The 25163-nt window shown below is 38.4% G+C and overlaps 1 protein-coding gene across 4 annotated transcripts in view; it reads right to left on the bottom strand.

Annotated features, from left to right (window-relative positions):
- The window catches only part of AP2B1 (adaptor related protein complex 2 subunit beta 1), a 127091-nt gene that overhangs the window by 22842 nt on the left and 79086 nt on the right, over positions 1–25163 (bottom strand). For 3 of the 4 annotated variants that reach the window (XM_019423965.2, XM_019423968.2, XM_019423966.2), the window contains 4 exons: positions 22015–22056; positions 21009–21155; positions 18159–18304; positions 12008–12137 (listed from right to left, as the gene is read on the bottom strand). In XM_019423965.2, coding sequence (XP_019279510.1) covers positions 12008–12137; positions 18159–18304; positions 21009–21155; positions 22015–22056 — 465 coding nt within the window. The remainder of the gene's footprint in view (positions 1–12007; positions 12138–18158; positions 18305–21008; positions 21156–22014; positions 22057–25163) is intronic. The other variant, XM_019423967.2, reaches the window with a different exon arrangement.

Genomic DNA, 25163 nt, shown 5'->3' on the forward strand with positions numbered 1-25163 from the left:
ACTTACAGAGCACCCTTGAGCCTCCAAAGTTACTCTGAAAATATTATCCAAAATAGTCTTAGGCAATTAGGATAACAGTTTAATAAGTAGCTGCGTAGTGGCAATTTATTTTAAAGTGGCACACAGACATAGGTTAGCAACAGAAAACGTTCTCCAAATATTTGAATAGAAATACGTTCTATTTTCCTAGTTATCTCCAACCTTGGAATTGGGGTCCATTGACGTGCTGTGATTTTGCCCTTTCAAATATTGATGAACAGAGTGAAGAAGCAATAGCTTCTAATGTTTGCTTTGCCTACTTGGAAGAAAATGAATTTGTACTTGTAGTCCTCTGATTAAAATTGAAAGGTGTCCCAGACGCAGTCAATGAGGAAAGGCAGGGCTAGATCACACAGGGCCCTAGAGACAACTGCTGGGCTTTTGGCTTTTCTGCTTAGAAAAAAATATCAACACAAGTTCTTTCAGACAGGCGATGTATACCTGAGTAGAACAGGGCAATGGTATAGCAAAAATTAAGCCGCTACTGAAACTCTGATAGGACCACACCTATATGGAGAAGGTCACTGGAGAGGGCAGCTGTGCACAAGGAACCTGGATAAGGGAAAATAATGCTAAGATACACTGAAGCTCTGGTAGCTTCCTCGTTTTTTTTTTTTTTTAAAGCTTATTTATTTTTGAGGCGGGGGGAGGGAGGCACAGAGAGACAGGGGGACAGAGGATCCAAAGAGGGCTCCATGCTGACAGCAGAGACTGATGCGGGGCTTGAACTTGACGAACCATGAGATCATGACCTGAGTTGAATTCAGGACACTCAACCGACTGAACCACCCAGGTGTTCCCTAGCTTCCTTATTTTAAAGAAGTTTTAGATGTCAGGCAAAATAAATCAGAAACTTACAGCAAATGTGTACGTGATCTCTTTCTGCCAACACAGAACTCACCTGCCATACTATACTGACCAATCTGGTTACTATCCAGAAACCTCTATTACAAACCCCAAATTCTCTCTTCCTCCAGCAGCCTACAACAGAATGACTCTATTCAGTTTCAGTTGCCAGAAACAGCTAGCAACATTCTCACAGGCCTTTCAGCCTGCCTGACAGTTCCCCAAATCCTAAAGTCTTACACCTTAAACATTCTGCCAGATCTATATAGGTTCTAAACCTAAAGGCACCCATCTCTCTCCCTCCTTTGTTTGCTAGGTCTAGCTTATGTGACCTTGGTTGTAGCTGTTGCATCTCGGAATACTATTTGCTGTAACAGCATGAACTGCTTGCTATGTAGGGCTTACTGTTCAATTTAAAAAATACATTTAATACATACTGTACTGAATCACAAAATGGTGAAAACAGGACTAGTAAACCACCAGTTAAAGTGATTAGATATTCCACACCCCAGTCTGATATGTCATAAGACAGAAGACCCAATGGAAATGCACAGACCTCAATGAATGAACGAACATTAGTCATTAAAAAAAAATTTTTTTGTTAATGTTTATCTACTTTATTGAGAGAGAGAGAGAGAGAGAGAGAGAGAGAGAGAGAGAGAATGAATGAGTGGGGGAGGAGCAGAGAGAGAAAGGGAGACACAGAATTCAAAGCAGACTCCAGGCTCTGAGCTGTCAGCACAGAGCCCCATGTGGGGCTCTAAACCACGGATCGTGAGATCATGACCTGAGCTGAAGTCGGATGCTCAACTCATTGAGCCACGCAGGAGCCCCGAACATTACTCAGTTTTAAATCTTGGGGTAAAACTGATCTAGAATGAAACTAGGTTCTAGATAATAAACATACAGTCTCAGATTAGTTAGCAGCAAGTCAGAAATCAAAGGGGTTCACAGGTGTGCATATGTTCTGCCCCGGTATATTATCTAATCTTAACATGGACAAAAGGAGGGCATATAGTTTTCAAGATGACTGGACACATGGACAGGCCGCCATGCACAGATGCTGGCTCTGAGCAGTTTTACTGGGGAAACAGGTCACACATAGAAGGACAGAAATTATTGTGAAGAGCATGAGCTATGGAATTGAGAAGTTTTGTGCTTTCAGCCTTCCAACTCCTTTAATGGCTTCTGGAAAGGAATGTTATCAAACCAAGGACCACCATTTATTCACACACTTTTCAAAAATGGTTAAATACTATTTCCCTTGGTCTCCAAACTATAACTGATTCTAAGCACATTCACCAGTGTCTCTATTTCTAACCAATTTTTCTACTTAAAATTAGAAGAAGAAAACTGGCATCTACTTGCAGTGCACACAAATAAATGTCCTTCCATAAATTTAGGCTTTCCTGAAGTGGACTGAAAGGGAAATGAATTCAGACTGACAGATTTTCAGGCCCTATGAACCTTGATTCAGACAGAAACTTGTTCTATAAAACCACAAGCTGCAGAACTAGGATCTACAGACAGAATTTAAAGGAAGACACGTTTTAGTCAATATAAATAACTTTCTAGCTTAAGATGGAATGGGCCATTCTAGGGTAGTAAATCACTACCAGTATTCATGTAGATGTTGATACCATTACTGCTAATATAGGGTAAACTCCATCAGAAATAGAGTTTGAAGTTTTATTTTCAAGGTATATGGACCTCAATACCATGAAGCCAATGCTTAAATCCTACATAAAAATTGTAAATAAAGCAAATTCTTTTATCTCAATGAACATGATGTTATGGCAAAATATAAGAGAGTAAATATGAATGAGGGCAGGATATGGCTCTTGAGTGGGCTTCAATCCAGCTCAGAAAAATCAGAGTAAACTCTCTTTAATTCCAACCCACAACGTACTGTATGGCTTTGCATAAATTATCAGCCATAATGAGAACATAGGGACTAGAAAGAGGTGCCTACTTTTTACTCAGAATTCAAAGTCCCCTACTGCATAAAGATCACATTGTTAAATCTACTTTCTAATTATTTATCAAACCAAAGCCACAAAGTTGATTCCATTTTTCATCATCAACTCCTAACTTACCATCGTGATATAAAGATGGCTGGGATTTTAATAGATGAAAACCCACAAATCATTTTTATTACCACTTTAGAACTACGTTATGAAATTCATTTTTTGCTGAAGATCTGCAGCATGGGCTTCAGCTACTTGAGTAATCTGATCTGAGAGACCCTTCTTTATGAGGAACTAGGTCACAAGCCTGGGTGTTTTCAGAACTGAATTCTGAATTTCAGGAACAACTGTGTCCTGCCACTGATGCCAGATTTATGATGCTTTGGACCACCTCTGCTTATCTGGGTACAGAATTCCTGGCTACTGCTTATGGGTGGTTATTCAAGCAGGGCAGTTGCTATTAATAAGTATATCCTAAAAGAGAGTCCCATAAGCCAGTTGTTGAGTGCTGATTATTTTAGAAAGACAAAAGATATTGCCTAGTAGAGTCTTGATTATCTTGATGAAAAGGATAAGGAGTATTCTCAGTAAGGATAACCTAGTAAAAAAGCAGTATCTAGTATGAAAGATAGTCTAATTTCTCAGATGAGACATGAAAAATGAATCAAATTTGAAGCAGCAAAGGGGCACCTGGGTGACTCAGTCAGTTAAGCATCCGACTTTGGCTCAGGTCATGATCTCACGGTTTGTGAGTTTGACACCCGTGTTGGGCTCTGTGCTGACAGCTCAGAGCCTGGAGCCTGCTTCGGATTCTGTGTCTTCCTCTCTCTCTGTTCCTCCCCCGCTCGCACTCTGTCTCTCTCTCTCAAAAATAAATAAAGATTAGAAAAAAAATTTGAAGCAGCAATCACAGAAAGTAATTTTCTCTTCTCTTTGGTAGTAAAATGTTTTCATCTTTCATAACCAAGACTCCATGACCTACATATTGTTAATGGAACATTTCAGGTTCCGTCCTGTCTACAGAGGTTATTTTCAGCATTGGATCTATCTGTCCGGCCTTGGAACCTCTTATAGTTCCCATAAAATCCACCACTTCAAGGACTCAACAGCTATTCAAGCAGCATGTAGTCCCATAAAAGCAATCAGCATGCAGAGTCCTCAATTGTGGATCCTGGAAGACCAAAGAAGTTTTTTAACACTGAACTTGTTTGGCTTGCACGACAGTCAAGAAAAATCAGCAAATGCCAAGCTGGTTAGCTTCATTTGATGGAAGCTGCTGAAAAGGTCTTCCATTTGGAAGCATTTACCAGTTTTTTTGGTACAATAGCTACAGCTATGGGCTTTCTGAGTGTGAACTGACATATGTAAGCCATGAAATATCAGGGACAGGCACCATCTGCAACTGATTGTCTCACAGGCTGGAACTGCAATGTAGGAGTAGCAAGGGACAGAATTTTCTCAGGGCCATACACTGGCGCAAAAAAAAAAAAAAAAAAAAAAAACAACCCTTTTGGCTGACAAAGATCTTAAAGATATGAATAAATAGGACTGTAAGATTGTGTTCTCTGGAGCTAGGCTCTTCAGCACATTCTCCCCTAATCACTCCAAGGGTAAAATGAATAGAAGTTGTTTTAGAAGAGACATTCAAAGAAAAAAAACCAGAGACATTTTCCCTAATTAGTATTCATTCTGCTATCAAACAATGCTTATGTAGGGTTTAAAAGCAATAGGTTGGTAACAAAAACCATATATAGGTTTACCTCCAAGGCTCCTAATTGTAACTACTATAGAAAGAAGAATTTTTATAAAGGTGTTATCAGACTTTCAGGTAAAGACAACAGACTGAAAATTACAAATTTTCTTTCTCCTGGAAGAAATTCTGTCATAATTAAAGAAAAAAATTAAAGGTATAAATTATAAAGACTGGGGAGCAAGAAAATCTCGGTAGTGTAAAATACATGCATTAGCAACACCACCACAGAATTCTCAAAGGCTCAGGACTGGCAACACCTCTAGAAATGTATGGAGGGGACTGTGGATAGACGGTGTTAAAAGAAACAGGCTTAAGGTGCTGTTGGGAGTCTGAGATCCCCACCACCATTCTAAGCTACCTTAGGCCCTCAACCCTTGCGAAAAACTAAAGATTAATTCTTTAATAGGGGTGATGAATTCAGCGAATTTATGCATAATGAATGCTGAGACTCTTCAGCCATCTTTCCTAATTTAGCTTCCAGAATGCTGGCAGAAAGCCTTTATATTCTAGACAAGAGAGTCAAAGATAATTTCGGGAAGAATTAAGCCAGCCCAAGAAAAAAGATGTGGAAGTACTGACATAGAGGATTCCAGCTGCCCTCAGTGATGAATAAACTGGTGGTCCAGCCCTGGATCTCCTGGTTTAGAAAGCCATACTCTGATCCTCCTGTGGCCTCCCTGCAACCAATGGATAGAAGAATTCTCAGGACCAAAGAGATATACGCAGATAGAACACACAGAATTTCCTGGCAGACAGACCCAACACTGTTTCCAGGGCCTGTTTGAGAACTTCTATCACTTTTGCTGAGGGTCAGTTAGCATACCCTTAGGCCCAAGGGATGGCCAAAGGGTAGAGATGGGATGAAGGAGGGTATGGTGTGAAACAGGCTTCTCCAGTTGTACTTCTGAGTGGACAAATGGGGAATTTTAGCCAAGAACCAAATGGAAATCCTAGAATTAAAAAGTATGTTATCTGAGAAGAAAATTATACTGCATGAAGTAATAGAAGATTGTAGCCTACAGAAGAAAGAGTCAATAGACTTGAAAACAGATCAATAGGAATTATTTAATCTGAAGAACAGAGAAAGATGATAAAAAGAACAGCCTCAATGATCTGAGGGACGATATTAAGTGGTCTAACATTTGTGTAGCTGGAGTGCCAGAGGGAGGAGACACACAATGGGGCAGGAAAACTTTGAAGAAATGATGGCAAATTTGGGAGAAACAATCAACTTACAGACCCAAGACAATCAATTAACCCCTAACCAGATAAATGTAAGGAAAACCTTAGGTACGTAATGGTTAAACTGCTGAAAACCAAAGATAAAAAAAAAAGAGAGGGAACCCACAGATCAGCACTGACCAAGAAAACTTTCTGCAAAGATGGGAAAGTTCTGCTTTTGCAATGCCCAACCTAGTAACCACTAGCCACACGTGCATTTGAAATGTGGCTAATCCATCTGAGGAAATGAAAATTTTATTTTATTTTATTTTATTTTAATTTAAAAAGCCACATGTGGCTAGTGGCTACCTTACTGAACACTGTAGCTAAAGAGAGTTATGAGAGGAGGGCCTGGGTGGCTTGGGATGGACTGGGTGGTTAAGCATCCAACTTCGGCTCAAGTCATGATCTCGTGGCTTGTAAGTTTGAGCCCCGTGTCAGGCTCTGTGCTGACAGCTCAGAGCCTGGAGCCTGCTTCGGATTCTGTGTCTCCCTCACTCTCTGCCCCTCCCCTGTTTGCTCTCTCTCTCTCAAAATAAGTACACATTAAAGAGAGTTATGAGATATCAAGCCATCATAATATGTGCACTTTACTGATTCAAACAAACAGTAATGAGAAAAACAAAAAGGTTAAGGTGCTGAGATAATTAGAAACCTGAACACTGGGTATTTGATGTTAAGGAATTCTTGTTAATTTTTTAATGTGAACAAGTTACTGTGGTTATATTTTTTAAAAAGAGACTCTTTTTTTTAAAGTTATATACTGAAATATTTACAAATGAAATGCTATGTCGATATTTTCTCAAAATAATATGGAGTAGGGCTGGGGATAGGGGTATAGATGAAACAATATTAACCGTGGATTGATAATTACTGAATGACAGGTATGGCATACATATCATTACACTATTCCGTTTACTTTTGTAATGTTAACAATTTTCCATAAGAAGTTTTTAGAAAGTAAAGCAAAATGAGAAAGAGATGGAAAATAGGAGGGAAAAACAGGGATTTTCCCTGAAGGGTCAACATCTAAATGGCAAGCAAATAATGGGAGATCTATAAAAGTTAAAAAACAAACAAACAAACAAACAAACAAAAAACCACCCAGAATTTGGGCCTCAAGTTTCCACTTCGAAAAAGCCCAATGAGTACCTGGTACAATGGGTGAAAAGGGACTCATACCTCTTCAGGCATATCACTGTTAACTTTCAGAACATGACGGATAAAGAATAATACAAGTTGTCAATAAGAAACAACAGCGCAGAATTAGAATGGCATCACACTAGGAGGAAAGTGATTTGTAACCTAGAATGTTATACAGTAATTGTCAAAAAGTATAAAGACACCGTAAAACACGTGAAACTTTAAAACCTTTATTCTCCATGTACCATTCTCGGAAGATACTGGAGGATGTTTTCCATCAAAATGAGGGAGTAAACAAAGAAAAGAAAAATACAGTAAGGAGACCCAACACAGAAGAGAGGTGAAGGCAATGAACCGTGGAATAGTGATGAAGGGAGTTCCCAGGATCACAGTCATGTTTCACACATAAAAGAAAACCAGTCCAGAATGGAGCAAGTCAGAAAACTCCAGAGGGGACCCTCAATAAAGTGAAAAGTGATAAACTGTGTTTGAAGGCTCTGACTTCATTGGAAGTTGGGACTGAATTATAGTTAAAAACACAAAAAACTGGGGCACCTGGTTGGCTCAGTCAGTTGAGTATCTGACTCCTGATTTTGGCTCAGGTCATGATCTCAAGGTTTGTGGGATCAAGCCCCACACTGGGATCTGCTTTGCACAGAGCCTACTTGGGATTCTCTCTCTCCCCCTCTCTCTCTGCCCCTCCCCTGCTCATGCACAGGCTCTCTCAAAATACATAAACTTAAAAATTAAGCAAACAAGAAGAGACAGGTATTAACATGTAAGCATGCAACTAACTACTTATAAAAAGTTTTATGGAGAAAAAAATAATTATCCTTTATAGCTCTGCTCTGAAGTACAGCAATAATAATGTAAACACTGGGCTCTGATTAAAGCAAATTCTGAGCTAGCAGAATAGGAGGGAAAATAGAAGGAGAGGAAATTGGCATGAAGATAATGTCAGTGAGTGGGGAAAGATGTACAGGAACACCTAAAACGGAAAAATTCAGAAGTCACAATAGAAGCATGTTATTCAGACATACAGAAGTAAATGCAAAAGGTATCAACTGAAAGAGGCAAGAGGGATGGACTCTGTGGAAAGAGAAATTGGGGGTCATGTCGGGGCGAGAAGGCTGGAGACTGGGTTTTTCTTAATTAACTATAGAACCAGTTGACTCTTTAAACTGTTTTTATAACCCTGACAAAATTAAAACTTGAAAGAATGGTGCTACCAATGATCCCATAAGAGTTTATAGCCCAGTGGGAAGGGAAGCCAAGCAGCTGTGAGAACTCTGCAGCATCTGTGCAAATACCAGATGAATACATGTGACGCTGTAAGTCTATTGTCTTTTTGCAGACACTGACTTGAAGTAGTAGCCTGCCAGGTGTCAAGTTTGAAGAAGTATATTGGGAAAATGTTTCTAAGCAACTAACACAGATGAAATGAAGGTCAAGGATGTCAGAGAAGACTCATTTAGAAATAATTCATTTAGACATTTGCTAGTGTTTTGGTTTCATTTAAATAGAGGGAATCAAGTCTCTCTTTTTTTTTTTTTTAATTTTTTAAATATATTTATTTATTTTTGAGAGAGTGAGACAAAGTGAGAGTGGGGGAGGGGCAGAGAGAGAGGGAGACACAGGACTGGAAACAGGCTCCAGGCTCTGAGCTGTCAGCACAGAGCCCGATGCGGGGCTTGAACTCACAGACCGTGAGATCATGACCAGAGCCGAAGTCGGACGCCCAACCGACTGAGCCACCCACGCGCCCCAAGTCTCTTTTTCAAAGAATATAATTGTATGATATAAATAAACTCAAAAGAATCCCAGCAGAGGCAAGCTAAACTTTACTTTGTGTAATACTTATAAGTTGGATTCATGAAGGTTTTAACAACATCAGTGCAGTAGGAGACATTTTCTAGGCTCACACCTCTACTAGGTATTTAATTCTTGTCTCTAAGGTATAATCTATTTTATATTTTAGGAGGGAACAGTAACAGTGTCTTTTCAACCTTTCAATAGTGTTTCAGACAGGCTGTAAGTAAGTAGTCTGATGAGCATTACAATGAAAAGTTTTTGTACTAAGTGCTACATTAAGTTCTGGCAGCTGGGTTTATTTGTCCTATATATTGATATCAAATCAGCCAAAATAGTTAAACCCACACTGCATTCAAAATTTCGTTTCCTCCAACCCCAAACGTTTTTTCTTTCTGATTTTATAGTCTAAAGTGTAGAAAAGTACTAATTTTCCTACATGAGTTCTTGAATTTAAACACTTATGCAAATATAATGTTTAAATGTCAATCAATTTTTATCTGGCTTTATCCTAGATCTTCATGATCTAAATTTGTTGGAGTTAATACTGGATTCTTTTTGTTTATACTGGGACAAGGGCAGAATGGAAGCTGAAATCTACAGAAACCCACCCACCTTAAAACTAGCCATAACTTTCAACTCCCACCAGCAGACATTAAATAGAGCTGCTCATAGGGAAAAAAGTTTTTCTCTTTTAAGTTTTTACTTATCTTCTCCACTGGGAAATGCCAATTAATGAGAAAACAGCGATAATTATGACATCCATGAAGGAAGACAACCATGGAGAAAACTCCAACAATAAGTACTTGACTACAGATGTAATTTTTCTTTTCTCCTAGAGAAAGCTGAGATGCTTTGTTATACTCTACTTAGATGGAAACTTTTTAAATATTTGCTTCTTATAACTTCAGGTTTGCAAAAACAAATACTTATAAGTCCTAATCAACACTTTTGAGGGAGGGATTTGGACTAAGAATCAACTGCTCTTATGAGGGTTCGTTATTCCAGATGTTCATTTCACTGAATGAAAAATGGAAATACAAATAGGAAAGTAAACTGACATTCATTTCTTTATTGTTTCCTTTTTGTTCTAAGAGCAGAAAATTTGCCCTGGTTTCTGTGACCCAAATTCCCTATCCTACTCCTAAAGTAAAGCATTCTTGCCGACTGTCCTCAAATATTATGCTGGAGGCTCTATGGGCCAACAGGAGGTTAGGTTTCAATGGAAAGGGAGCAGATGGAGATTTGGGTTAGTTCCTTACTTCAGGATTCTGTGCTGGAAAAGCCCCTTAACACACTGCTCTCGTCATAGTAACAGCCAGCTCCATCTGCACAGTAAGTCTTGTTTTGTTCTTCTAGTCTGAGCCAAGTTCTATCATGACTCACTCATCTTTGCTCTGAATCATTATACCCTTTGCTGAGAAAGAGGCATCAACTAACTGTGGCACTGAGGTAGTGAACCTGCGAACAGGCTTGGTGCGCTGGTATTTAAATTACAGAAGAACATGGGTTTTAACTCCAAGTAATTCTGCTGCTGGTGTCTCAGTAGTAGGTCTCACACTGGTGTTTCCAGAAACACTGAGCAATGCTATCTCACCTGTCCTGACTGGGAAGTGGAAGGTTGATATTTTTCTTTCATCATTTCCAACATATTTTATATTTTTAGTCTCATCCAGACTATTCATTTCAAGTTCTTGGTGGAAGAGGAATACTTGTCCTCTGCTTTGTTGTGACTTCTGTCTCTCACAGTACACCTTTCCCTCTTTTTATGGTTCAATTTGTGAACTCATTGTCAATAGACAGTTTCTTTTCAGGTGGGAGTCCTGATGGCCCTGAAGTTTAGAGCTCTTGCAAAATGATTGCTTTGTATTTGCTTGTTCCAGGTACCCTGGGTTTCACCAGTCCTGGGCCAATGTTACATTCATTTATTGGTTTGGAGAACACTTCACCAAATAGCTTTTATATTTGGACTACACGCCCGTATATTACGCCATGTATAGCAAAATACTGGGCCATGGATTTGTCATAAGAGGGCACCCAGAACGCTGGTCAGAGAGATACTTTTCCATCACCTGCCTTAGTGGAAACACTTTTCCCAGTCCCCTTTCACTGAGGGAGTTCCCCTTCCAGGGTATCAGCTCTGTGCAGAGATCAGCTAGAGTTCCCCATCTCTGGTGGGCCCAAGACTGTCTCTCTTGTCCTTGTGGGCATTTACAAATCCCCAACACCTAGGGCTTATATCTGTATTAATAACCCTTCAACACTGCCACACTTTAGCTTACAAGCTTACTACTGTGCCTTCATGTTTCTTGAACTCCAGAAGGCTTATATTTCAAAGAGAAATTCAAAACAGATGAAAACTGAATGAAACTCTCAGCTAGTACTTAAGCATTCTAAAAAATTCAATATTTTCAAGATTGAGAGGCTCTTGTAGACCTGATAAAATTCTGAGCTTCTGTAAGATGCTACTTAGCATAGTTATGTGCTAATGGGGGGGGGGTGTCTTTAAATCCAGATAACTATATTTTGGTTGTGTGCTCAAAGATAACCTCTATATAAATCTCTACTGAAATTTTTTCTCATATAAATGACAAATTCACTACAAAAGTCTTAAGAAAAAAAGTTTGTAAATAAGATCTTAAAAAGTTTCTAAATGTTTGTTGAGCAAAATAATGAGTAACTTCCTATGTCAATGTAGGACTTTTTAAAAATCTGTTTTTATGTTTAAACTCCAGGGGCACCTGGGTGGCTCAGTCGGTTGGGTGGCCGACTTCGGCTCAGGTAATGATCTCGCGGTCCGTGAGTTCGAGCCCCGCATCGGGCTCTGTGCTGACAGCTCGGAGCCTGGAGCCTGTTTCAGATTCTGTGTCTCCCTCTCTCTGACTCTCCCCCATTCATGCTCTGTCTCTCTCTGTCTCAAAAATAAATAAACGTTAAAAAAAAAAATTAAAAAAAAAATAAAACAAAATAAACTCTATGCCCAATGTGGAGCTTGAACTCATGACCCCAAGATCAAGAGTTGCATGTTCTACTGACTGAGTCAGCCAGGCACTGCTCTGACGCGTTTTTCTTTTAAATAAAAAATAAAACTCTTCTCCATAGTTGTTTCAAACCTGAACATTCCATGACCAAACCTAATATAAGGAAGAGAGAGGAGTTGTGTTATATATAAATGAAATAAAATTGGGAAGATAATCAAGTTCATCCCTGAGTGAAGTAAAACTCTAACCTGGAGGTTATTCAGAGGCTCCATTTTCATGACTGGGCCCAAGGTGTTGAGAGGCAGGGAGACATCAATGCTCTGGTTTGGCATCAGTGGTGTATGGATGGCCAGAGGAGTGCTGGGGATGACACCAAAGCTAGGAAAGAGAATGAAGAAATCCCAGAGGTTAACCAGGAGGCAGGATTTAGGCACATCTTTGGGTTCCAGTGGCTCTTTACTCCATATCAAGAAAACATATTTTTAATTTTTAAGTTTATTTATTTATTTATTTATTTTGAGAGAGAGAGAGACAGCAGGGGAGGGGCAGAGAGAATCCCAAGCAGGCTCCATGCTGTCAGCACAGAGCCTGATGTGGGGCTCAATCTCATGAATTATGAGGTCATGACCTGAGACAAAACCAAGAGTCAGACACTTAACCAACTGAGCCACCCAGATGCCTTGAAAACATAATTAAAAAAAAAAAAAAAAAATTAAATGGAAGGAATAGCAGGAACCAAGGTGCTCAATTGTAATTTCCTATAACACTGATTACAATATAACCCTTGTTTCCCATGAAATGGATTTGAGGAAGGAGAAAACATAAGTACAGAATTACTTTGTTAGTTTCTTATGTTTTCACACAACTAGAGGGACAGATTTAATAAGTCTCTGTTTCTCTTTTTTTTTTTTAAATATCTTTTCTTAGATAATTCTTAGGGGAAAGAACACTTAAGATTATATAAAATAAATACAGAGCTTACATAGTTAACATCTTTCAAGAGTCACAGGATGGCAGAAGAAACACTCTCTTTTTCCTAAACTATGCTTTAGAATATCAAAATGTAATAATAAAGTGATCCTGAGAATACACATCACTCATTTTGGTGTAACATTTGTAGATCAAAAAGCCATTCTGCTCTTAGGTTCTTGCTCTCATGGTCAGCAAACTCTGTCAAGAAAGCAGTATCAGGATAGAAACATGCCATCAACCTAATCTTCTAAATGCTCTTCTTAGAAATGATATAGAAGAAACAAAGGAGGAAAAAATTCCTTACTAATCTACAGCTTCATCTTCTGCAAAATTATAAGCTAGAGAAAACCTACAAATTCCCAATTATATTAAAGTGTGGCCAAAGCACACAAGATGAGCAGAACCAGTGAGAGAGAGAAAGGTGCAGTGCAAACGCACAACGAGTTCAGAGGCAACTAGTGGTAGGTAGCAGGCCTCACATACTGATGGGAAATACCCATTCTCAGAAGAGACCCCCCCCACCCATTCTGGTGCCAAGTGCTGTGAGTAGGCCAAAGATCAAACAGGAAACAACACAGAGGTGAGATGAAGAAAGAAGGTGGAAAATCCCCAGTGGGGCCTGGAGGTGATAGAGCTCAAAAAAGCAACACCTTCAGGGGCACTTGGGTGGCTCAGCTGGTTGAGCTTCCTACTTTGGCTCAGGTCATGATCTCCAGGTTCGTGAGTTCGAGTCCCCCACTGGGCTTGCTGCTGTCAGGGCAGAGCCTGCTTCAGATCCTCTGTCCCTTTCTCTCTCTCTCCCCCTTCCCTGCTCATGCTCTCTTCCTCAAAAATGAATAAACATTAAAAAAAAAAAAAAAAAAAAAAAAAAAAAAAGCACTACCTTCTAAAGGGGAAACAGATACCTTAGAAGACAGAGGTAGAGACCAATAAGGAAATCTGTAGAGCTCAGGATTGAAATAAAAAGTATACTTTAATAAAGTCAGGTTCTGAGAGGTAAAGGAGTTGTAGCCACACGGCAGTAAAGAGGGAGAGTCTCTGAGCAGCAAAGCCTAAAAAATGACCCTGGCTTATCTTCCTCATCTACAGGAGTCTCCTGCTAAGCTAGTCTTACAAGTTCCAACTCATTAAAAAAGGAGTATCAAAATGGTGTAAGCACAGCACACATTCAAAGACACTATTACATAAAAGTGGAAAAACAGCAGTACAAACTTCCTTATTGACAAACAAAACATACTTGAAAATGATTTGCCGTAAAAACAATGGAAATTATGAAACATTTATACAGGAAGTTAAGGGGAAAACAGACTTAATAAAGCAACTGCAGCTACCAAAGGAGGACACAACAGTGAAGGAAGCACCTGGGGAAGAGATGGCCAGACAGCAGGAGAAGGTAAAGGAGAGTCAATAAAACTCAGAAAAGAATAAAAAAAAGTGTAACAAAGTTGCAAGATACGACTTCAATATACAAAAATCAATTCTACTTCTATATACCAGTAAGAAACAAATATTAAGATGAAAAAAATGCTATTTACAACATCAAAACCATGAAATACTTAAATCTGACAACAGATGTGCAAGAGGTATACATGAGAAATTATAAACAGTGCAGACAGACATTAAAGACGATCTAAGTAAATACATAAACCAAGCTGATGGATTAGAACTCAATACTGTTTGAAGTCAATTCTCTGCCAAATTGATCTGCATATTTACTGCACTCTCAATCAAAATCCCAGCAGGCAAAGGACCTAGAATAGCCAAAACAGTTTTGAAAAAGAACAAAGACAGTTTATAGTATCTGATTTCAAGGGTTATTATGGAAAACAAAGTTTACTTTGACTCTTACTTTTACACCATTAAAAATTATCTCAAAATGGATAACAGAAGTTAATGTAGAAGCTAAATCTAGAACATTTCTATGAAAAAAAAAAAAAAACACAGAAAGAAACCACCTTTGTAACCATGGATCAAAGATTTCTTAAAAACACAAAAAGTGTAAGCAATAAAAAACTTTTGCTTTTTGAAAGACAGTTAAGAAAATAAAGCCACAAAAAGTATATGCAAGACATATATCTGATAAAGGACTTGTATCTAGAATATACAAAGACTTATACTACTTGATAATAAAACAACTAAAAAAGAAAGATCTGAGCAGATATTTCACTAAAGAAGATAAGAATGGTCAATACGCTGATGAAAAAAACTGCTCAATATCATTAGTCATTAGGGGAATGCAAAAAAAAAAAAAAAAAAAAATTTTTTTTTTAAAGTAGGCTTCATGCCCAGCACAGAGCCCAACGTGGGGCTTGAACTCACGACCCTGAGATCAAGACCTGAACTGAGATCAAGAGTCAGACACTCAATCGATGGGGCCAGGGGAATGAAAATTAAAATGAGAAATAAATTACATGCAAGTTACTATAAATCCGTAAGAATGGCTAAAATTGGTAAGGATATAGAATAGCTAAAATTCTCACACTTACCACATGACCCTGCAATACCACTGCTAGGTAATTCCCCAGGAAAACTGAAAACATACATCCACCAAAGTCTTGTATATGAAATAGTCAAAGCAACCTTAATCATAAAATATAAAACTGGAAACAACCCTAAATTCCACCAACTGGTAAAAGGTAAACAAATTGTGGTACACTCCTCAATGGATACCACTCAGCAATAAAATGGACAGACTACTGATACATCACAAAGCATTATGCTAAGCAAAAGAAAAGATGGAGACGACTTCATCACTTATAAAAAATTACAGAAAAAAATACAATTACAGTGCTAGGGAGAGTTACAAAGAACAAGAGACACCATGGTAAACACAGTAAGAGACATAGAGAATAAAATCACCGCCATCCATGTAGCAATCTTGCCAGAAGATCAAGTCTAAATCTGATCAAGCCTATATATCTGCCTCCAATTTACAGATGTATCAGCAAAACCTAGATTGTGGAAAACTCCACAAATAAAAATATGTAATTTCTTCTACAAATAGATTCAAGAAAAAAAGAGAGAAGAGAAACCTATAGGTCTGGAGAGACAAGACACAATCAACCAATTGGCATGTATGGGGACCTTATTAGGAACCCTGTTCAGACAAAGCAAACTGTGCAAGAACATTACACCACCATAAAAACCCACTGATTGGATGTTTAATAATATTAAAGAATTTAATGATATAAAGAAAATTTTGGTACGATAATAGCGTTCGGGTTATGAATAAAAAAAAGTCATGAAATATATATATATATATATATATATATATATATATATATATATATATTTATACAGAAGAAAAAATTAGGAAAAAAGCATTTATAAAAGATAGACAAAAAAGAGTTAATAAAAACATAGTTCTCCAAAAAGGAAAATCTAAACAATGGAACAGTATAAAAATTTAAACATATAACCCTAAAAATTTTCTTGAAGTAAAGGACTTGGATGTACACATAGAATAGGCACACCTTATTCCAGGAAAAACTGACAAAGATTGGTTAATATTGGGAATATCCTAATAAAATTATTGGACATCAAAATTTTGGGCAGCCAGGCAAAATGATGTCATCACTTACACACTAACATGGGGAAAAACGAGGCTGGCCATAGACTTTTCCACAGGAATATTCAATGACAAAAGACAAGGGAGTGAAACAAAGAATTTGAGTCAAGGACTTTCAAGGATAAAGGTCATAGTTTTAACCACAAAAGACTGTCTAATTCACAGGACTGCTGTTTACATGAGCCCCCTTTGAGGAACATACCTCAAGAAAGGACATGTCTTCAAGAAAGGACAACTTAAATAAAAGGACTGGCAGTAAGCACAAATCCAAGCCAAAACAAAGATGGGGATAAAGGTTAAAACAAAAAAAAAAAGGGGGGGGGGGGGAGAGGGTTAAGTGTGTAGAAAAAAGAAAAATAAACTCTTGGCCTCATCTCTCATCTGTCATAAATGGACTTCAAAGATGACAAATCAAGTAGTAGAATTTTAAGTATACTTCAGGTACAAAAGTAAATCCAAAGAGAGATAGTACTATTGACATTAGGCAATGTGGGGGGCAGAATAGATATGTTACAGTAGGAAATCAAGAGACTATCTTCACAGAAAACAGGGACTAATGGAATTTTATTTAAAAAAAAGAAGCAGAACCATCAACAAAGATATAAGGTTTTCTCAATATCAGACTTAAAAAAAAAGCAAACACAAATAGATATGAGTATGAAGATAGGCTATGCAGACTGCCATTATTACAACAGATCTGTCCATCAGCCTTGGCTTTTAACCTGGCCAGCTCCCTGAAAATAGCTGGAAACAGAACTAACCTGAGAAAGTTTTCTCTCTAGACACTTAAGTGATTTCTAATGTGCCAACTTTCAAATCTAGGGTATAGAAGTTATTTCCAAATGCTTAGAAGTAAATAAGACAGTCGCCGATGCAAGCTGCCATCAATAAATTTTATTAAATCTGCTTTATGGGGTCCAATTACTACTTTGTTAGAAACAAGTTTGAATATCTTGTATTTATGAATCTGCCATCAAAGTCTAGCAGGCAGTTTCCTGAACCACAATATTTAATAATGAACAGTGATGTTTCAGAACTACAGGACATCAATATTTTACATTTTCATGTTCTCTTCCTTATTAAGGCAAAGCAGATTGTCAGCCTATATATTCAGCTAACAGGTCTATTATCTTTCAAATATCTTACATAAATCAAAGTATGTTCATTTTTCCCACCAAAATGTGGGATTTGGACAGATATTTGTTTTGTTCACTACTTTAGCACCAGCACCTAGGAATGTCTGGCACATAGATGCTTAACAATTATTTGTTGAATGAATAAATGGATTTCAATTAGAATTTTTTTTTTTTTTTTTTTTTTTTTGTAAATGGTTTATTAAAAACATTCTAGTCCTAGAATCCTTTAAGAAGACAGTAAGTTCTGATTTCCTTATTCCATATGAATAAATTTCTCAAGAAAATTCCTCAGGGCTTCCAGAGTTGAAGCTGACAAGTGAACAGACACACAAGAGCCAGCACTCACTCTACACTCAACATTTGCCTACATGAGAGTTGGTTTTTTTTTAATGTTTATTTATTTTTGAGAGAGAGAGAGAGAGAGAGAGAGAGACAGAGACAGAGACAGAGACAGAGTACGAGCAGGGAAGGGGCAAAAAGAGCGAGATATAGAATCCAAAGCAGGCTCCAGGCTCCAAGCTGTCAGCACAAAGCCTGATGTGGGGCTTGAACCCATGAACCATGAGATCATGACCTGAGCTGGCAGTCAGCTGCTTAACCAACTGAGCCACCCAGGCGCCCTTCTGACATGCATATCTAACGTATTGTTAAATGGAACATTCTCTTGTTGGACATAAGGCACAATGCTGTTTAGTGATTGAGCCAAGGACTCAGACTTCTTACCTATTCTTGTTAAACTGGATTGCAAAATCTGTCATATGCTGCAGAGCTTTGTTGGTGAAGTTCATTTCCATATAGATGTGTCCTTGGCGGTGAGTAAATGTTCCAGAAATCTCCAACCCTTTAGCTTTTACTGCAGGCAGCCAGACCTAAAAGACAGTATAAAGCTCAATGGAACCACGCAAGATTTATCTTCATGCTCTTTGTTTTGAATATATAAAGATTAAATTAAGATTTTGCTTCTTTAGGAAATTATGGTGATTTTTATACCATAAATATCAAGTTAGATCCAAAAGGCTCCGGATAATGTCATATTTTCTGAATTTTGAGATCATCCTCAATTAAAGAACCAAACCAAACACACACACACACACACACACACACACACAGTATATGAGTAACCCTGGCTACTTCTCCATTTCTGTTCAACTTGGTCATTTTACTGCTTGAGTACTGCTACCAACTCCATAGACAAGGAAAAGAAAAACTCCAATGAGTATAATGTGTTTGGTTTTTTTTATTGGCACTTTTGGTAACAGGCTTAAAAGTGAAGAAACTGAATCTACTAATGAAAATAGTATGTCTGTATCTTTGAAGACTTTTCTTTTTTTTTTTTTTCAACGTTTTTTTAAATTTATTTTTGGGACAGAGAGAGACAGAGCATGAACGGGGGAGGGGCAGAGAGAGAGGGAGACACAGAATCGGAAACAGGCTCCAGGCTCCGAGCCATCAGCCCAGAGCCTGACGCGGGGCTCGAACTCACGGGCCGCGAGATCGTGACCTGGCTGAAGTCGGACGCTTAACCGACTGCGCCACCCAGGCGCCCCAAGACTTTTCTTTTAATCATCACCAAAACTATTATCAGTAATCTTAAGGACAAAGACCATGTCTTACGTAGATTTTTAACTCTCGCTATAGCTTCTGGTAAATAGTACTTAGATGTTGTTTAAATAATTTGAATGTCTATCCTTTCTATATAATTCATCCATAACCCACCCCTGGCCCCAGAAACCCCTGGACTATAAGAGTTAATTAAGAAAAAAAAAAAAAATCAGAAAATTCATGAATTGTTCTGACCACCAAAGACTAAATACCAAAGCATCAGTGGGTAGTGAATAAACTTGGGAACATATTCGGCCACACTAAAGAAATAAAGGAGAAGAAGAAAATAAAACAAAACAACCATAAGATATTTTTCATCTATCAGAGGGTCAAAAATCCTAAAAGTCAATAACCCTTAATGGAGAATATAAGCAACGTGGCACTTTGCATTGTGCTGCTGGGAATGTAATTTGAAGTCTCCTTTTAGAAGGTAAGTTGAGAATACTTATTTTATTTTTTAATGTTTATTTATTTTTTGAGAGAGAGGGAGAGAGTGCAAGTGGGGTGGGGCAGAGAGAGAGAGAGAGAGAGAGAGAGGGCGAGAGAGAATCCTAAACAAGCTCCACTGTCAAAACAGAGCTGGACAGGGCTCACCCCCACAAACCGTGAGATCACGACCTAAGCTGAAATCAAGAGTCAGATGCTCAATTGACTGAGCCAACCAGGCGCCCCAGAGAATGTCTATTTTAATATTTATATATATACCACACTATACATACACAAAGATGTTTGCTGCAGTGCTATAATGACAAAGAAAGAGGGAGGAGTGTGGTAGGACTAAGGGAATAACCTGTATGTCCATCAACAGGGGAATGATTAAGTAAGTTGTGGTACATCAATACAGTGGATACAGACATTCAAAAGAATACAGCAGAGAAAAAACAAGATGGAAAACAGTATATTCCATTGACATTAGTAGTTAAAGGACACAGACATAGGTATATGTTCTTATAGAACACACAAAAGTTAATAGGGGCTATCTATGAGAAAGTGGGGGCAGAAAGACTTAATTTTCCATCTGTTATTTCCGCATTATTTACATTTGTCATTTGTATGTATTACTTTAATGTTAGTAAAAAAAATGCGTTAGATAATCTTTTAATCAACAATGAAAAGTCTATGGGATAATATCCAACACAGAAACCTCACAACAAAGCTACTGTATTGTGCCAAAATATTACGGTTCAGTTTTAAATCCTATTTTTGGCTTCTCTCTTCAGCTGCTGCGTAGATCAAGTTATGACCCCTGGAATGGACAACTGGTCTATATTTCTGTAGCAGGGATCCTCCACGAGTCAGGTGAGCAGGTAGAGAATTTAGGAAACAGACAGGCAGGTTGTCCCTCAGAAAGGCAATTACAAGAGACTGAGCCTAGCTGGATGGTACTTCACCAAAGGGTGAAGTAAGCTTCACTTACAGTGAGTTTCCCTTTTTGAATTTCAGTCTGAGCATGACATTAAGCAAGGCTGAGACTAGAAAAGCACCAATGACAGAAACCCAAATCAGCACTCTAAAAAGGTACACTAAAACCCAGGAAGGCTGCATGTGAGCAACAGTGTAGTAGAATCCATCTGTAATACCAACTGAAACAGGGAATGGAAAGGATGACAAGTAAAAACATTACCCCTCTAGTGTATATGTACCCCTCTAGTGTATTCTACCCTCCCTGACCCTACTGTTGCATTGTTAACTGGATTTATACTAGACTGACATCAGCGTTGACAAACCAGACAACATTTCTACACAAGAACAAAACACAAATATTTAATACTTCTAATTTTAAGTCTAATTATAAAAATGGTTAATGAGGATGCTACAGTGCTTCTTATTGCCAAATTTTAGACCACTTTTTATCTTCCTCTTAAATCCTCTAGGACAAGGGCCCAAACTTCGGATTTATTATCAGTGGAAGTAACAAAAAATGCCAAGTTATTCAGGTCTTGTTCATTACGAAAGTATTGCTTTACTTACAGCCTTAGGAGCCACATATCCACCAGGTGCCATGCCTATCCCTGTGGAGAGTTCAAACAGGTCATTCAAACCACTGCTGACCACAGCAGGAGTAGGTGAAGGAGCGAAGGTTGCAGGCACTGATGATGGGATGAACGACTGTCCCACCTGCAGGGAAAAAGGGAAGGGGCAGGGGGGACCAGGAAGAACACATTAATAGCCCTTAACCTGTTGCTCTATATTTTAGTAGTATTGATAAAACAACAAGAATACATCATAATTATAATATTCTTAGGAGCTGAATTAGTATATTCTTTATCCTTTTAATCATCACAGTTATTTTTTCATCACTGATGATATACAAACACTCTTTAGAAGTTCTATCAAGAGAGACTAAAACAGTAGGATCAGGAACAGAGTGATCCAAGATCTTTTCTGTTTGTTTCCAATTTTAGCTTCCATGATTCTGTGCAAAAGGCCTACAGGCACCCTAACGAAGGGGGAGGCTGTTTCTATAGAAAGAAGAAGCATCCAACTTAGAAAGCAGTTCTAGTTCCACTTGGGTGCAGACAAGTCTTACTTTCCCATTTAGGCATAAATATCTGGTAGGAAACTCTCCTGGGGGGAGATGGATATTCATACCCCCAAACTCAGTCACTTACGAGGAGAGTCTCCCTCTGAGTCCAGCTGACTCTCTCAAGTTCTTTCTAGATGACGCTAAAGAGTAAGAACATTCTCTAGTCAAGATGGCAGGTTCCATTTCCTTTAGCTCTTTAATGTCAGGAAGACAAAGACCTCTGTAGACACCAGAGCGCCAATCCCTAAAGATGTCCCTACACCACATGTGGTGTACACCTCCGAAGATTCCAAGTAACCCTATGCCACTTTCTACTCTTCATATGCTTCTACAGAGGTTCTGGTGTACAATGCTAGATAGCAGCGGTGGCTGGCCTGAGAATGTGTGCATAGGAAAGGCATCAAACAGGGGGCAGCGCATCCCATGGTGAAAAAAACGGATGGCACTTACTGCCGGACTTCCTCCAATGCCCCCGCCAAGGTCACTGCCAAGCTGAAAGAGAGAAGGAGAGAGAGGAGAGAGAGGTAGAGTTCATTTAGCTAAGTACTAGATGCCCATTTAGAATCTGTAAATAGCTCTACCAAGTTGCTAGGAATACATGCTATTCAACTTGACTCCCAAAGCCTAAAGAAATTCTAGATTGCAAAGAAAATATGTCCTAGGGGAACCGAGTAGTGGCATTGACGGTGTGTGGGAGTTCTGAGAAAACTTGGAAAGAAGATGGAGCTGGGACATCTCAGGGATGTTTCAGATCCAATCTTCCCACTGGGGTACATAGGCACAAACCGAAACAGGACTTAAAGAATTTACATATTCCAAGAAGCTCTATCTCCAAGGAGTAATGTTTTGAATGTGTTTTATTTTTTCCTTAAAAGGAAATTTAAGGGAGAAAAAAAAAGAAAAGCAAAGAAAAACTAAAAGGTGCTTTGATCTACAAAACCTGCTGTTCCACTGAGAAAGTGGGAACCAAACCAGTATTGAGCAATTTCAAGCTTCAAAAATTACAGGTGGAACAAGAGTGATTTTTAGAGTTTAGAACTTTCCTAAGAAAGAAAACAGCTGGGAGAGGAAGATATCCTATCTGGGGAGGAAGTAGGAAGGCATGCAGTGCTTCAAATCTCTTTCACAGTTGACACTACTAAGGAGAAATGCTGTGATTTATTTGGAGATCATTTAAAAGGATGCTAACTATTGGAGAATTAGATGGACTTAATTAGCTAGGTGACAGGAAAATAATTCCACATGGTCTTAATCTGGCCTTTTCTCCCCTCAGTGCTCTGATATAATTCACCCTGAAGTCAGTCTTCCACGACAAAAGCATTAAAGAAGAACAGAAGCTGAAAATAGCTGGCATGAAGAAACACACACGCACACGCACGCACACGCACGCACACGCACACACACACACACCAGCGCTGTTTAAAAAGCAAGCACCACCTTTTTTGGCTACGGTTCCACATTTGCCTCTTCCCTAGTTCTCATTGTACATTTGAAGTTCTTCTCTGAATCACCAAATGCCTTGTCTACTCTACAAAACACTGTTTCCTTTATTATCTGTCATTTAGTGGTAGAAACTTGGAAATCTTTGTGTGTGGTTATGTTAAAAAACAAAACTGCACTGGTTTTCAGGATTTGAGAAAGAGTATTTATCTTCGCAGTGAAAAAATACATGAAACAGTGTTGCCAAAATCTAAAAAATACTCTACACTGAAAAACATGGAGACATATGACAAAATTCTGTTTCTACCGTGACAGAAAAGGCAGGTGCTTCAGAACTAGCATTACTAAGCATCCTCTGCACTAAGTTACAGAGCACTCCAAACCTCAAAGAGCCATTTCTAGAACGTGGTTCCTGAAAATTACTTAATGGTTGAATACAAGCCAAAAATCAACATGTGTAAATAAATAAAAAGGTCATCACAACTAAGAATTCAAATAACTGGGAAAGTCTAAAGTAAAGAGAAAAGATATTACACACCTGCTTTCTCCCTGGTTCTGGAATAGCACACATCTGTAGCATGACATCTGAAAACCACCTTTTATTCAAACAAACACTCCTATAATGTCAACCGGATACAAGGCACTATGGGGAATGTAAAGATGCCAGACAGTGAGGGGAATACATAGATGAATAAAACCCAGACGTTGCAAACTGGCAGGAGAAATAGAACATGAATGCAAAACCATACAGAATATACTAAAGCAAAAAAGATAAGTACTGAAGGGAAGAGCCTCCTTTTGGCTGAAGGATAATGAAAAGCTTCAAAGAGGTGGTAATGTGGGATTATAAAAAGTAAAAATGGGGAGGTTATTTCCCAAATAGCATGAACAAAGGCTGAAAGAGCATGAATAATAGTAGGATCAAAAAGAATGAGTAGTCCAATTAGACTGAGCACAGGGTAGATATGTGTATATAAAACAAAACAAAACAAAACAAAAAAACAGCCACAGAAAATAAGTTTGCAAAGGCAGGCTGATTACAGGAGGTTTATGGAATAAGATATAAACTTTTCAAGAGTACTTCAATTGGGTTCTATCAACTATGGCTTTCAACCTTAGATACACAATTCAGTCAACCACCTGTGTGTGTATAGTGGGGAGGCATTTAAAAAAACACTATGCCCAAGTTTCACCCCCCCCCAAGGTAGTGATTTAATTGTGCTGGGGTGGAGCCCGGGCATCAGAATTTTGAAAGGCTCTCCTAGTGATTCTAATGTATAGACAAGGTTGAAAACCAATGCCTTAAAGAATTAACTAATATTTGGAATCAGAAAAGATTGATCCGTTCAAAATTACTTTGGAGCTAACTCCTGAATAAAAAGAAAGTTACAACTTGAGCAGAAAGGAAAAAAAACTCTTAATAAGGATGGGATGGATGTACAATGTCTCATTTGTCCTGCTGCTTTGATCTGGTTTGACTTTCTGATGGGCTTATTATCCCTTCTTCCCCTCAACCATTCTCCTCCCCTCTGGCCAGGCGTACAATCCAAGCTTAAAAGAGCGAATTCTTTACGGACCTGGTTGGCACTTGGCAAGGAAGAAACCACACACTGGAAGAGAAACAGTGGTTTTATCCAATATGCTAAATTCAATAAAAGGCATTGATAAAAGGCACTCACTGGTGGTATTATTTCCAAAGGAAATAAAGCCCATTTACAGCCCTTATTTTCTTAGATTTCATTCTTATTATCTTTGAGTGTTATATGAACATTATCTTAGCCAGATAAGATCTGAATGTACTCTCCCCACCACACTGCTTGTCAATTTTATTCAAAACCATTAAAGAAACTGAAAAGCAATTCCAGTACTCCCATGTTTATGTTCAATATATCAGATACAACACAGCTTCAACCAAGAATCAGGAAATCTGATCTTAAGAGACAGGACCCAAAGGGTATCAAGAGACACATAGCCAAATATGTAAAGGTTCACCTAACAGTACTGTTATGTCCAGAGAGCAAAGGGAAAGGATAGCTTCAATACGTTTTCTGACTAGCAAAACTGTAACCTACTCAGACTTTATTCAGCATCTTTCCTTTTGACTGAAAAAGTTCCTAGGGAGGTTATCATCCTCCTCTTGGAAAACATGACAAAGGTGA

The sequence above is a fragment of the Panthera pardus genome, unplaced genomic scaffold (assembly GCF_024362965.1).
Source record: "Panthera pardus isolate Hobbes unplaced genomic scaffold, ASM2436296v1 HiC_scaffold_3, whole genome shotgun sequence".
NCBI lineage: Eukaryota > Metazoa > Chordata > Mammalia > Carnivora > Felidae > Panthera > Panthera pardus.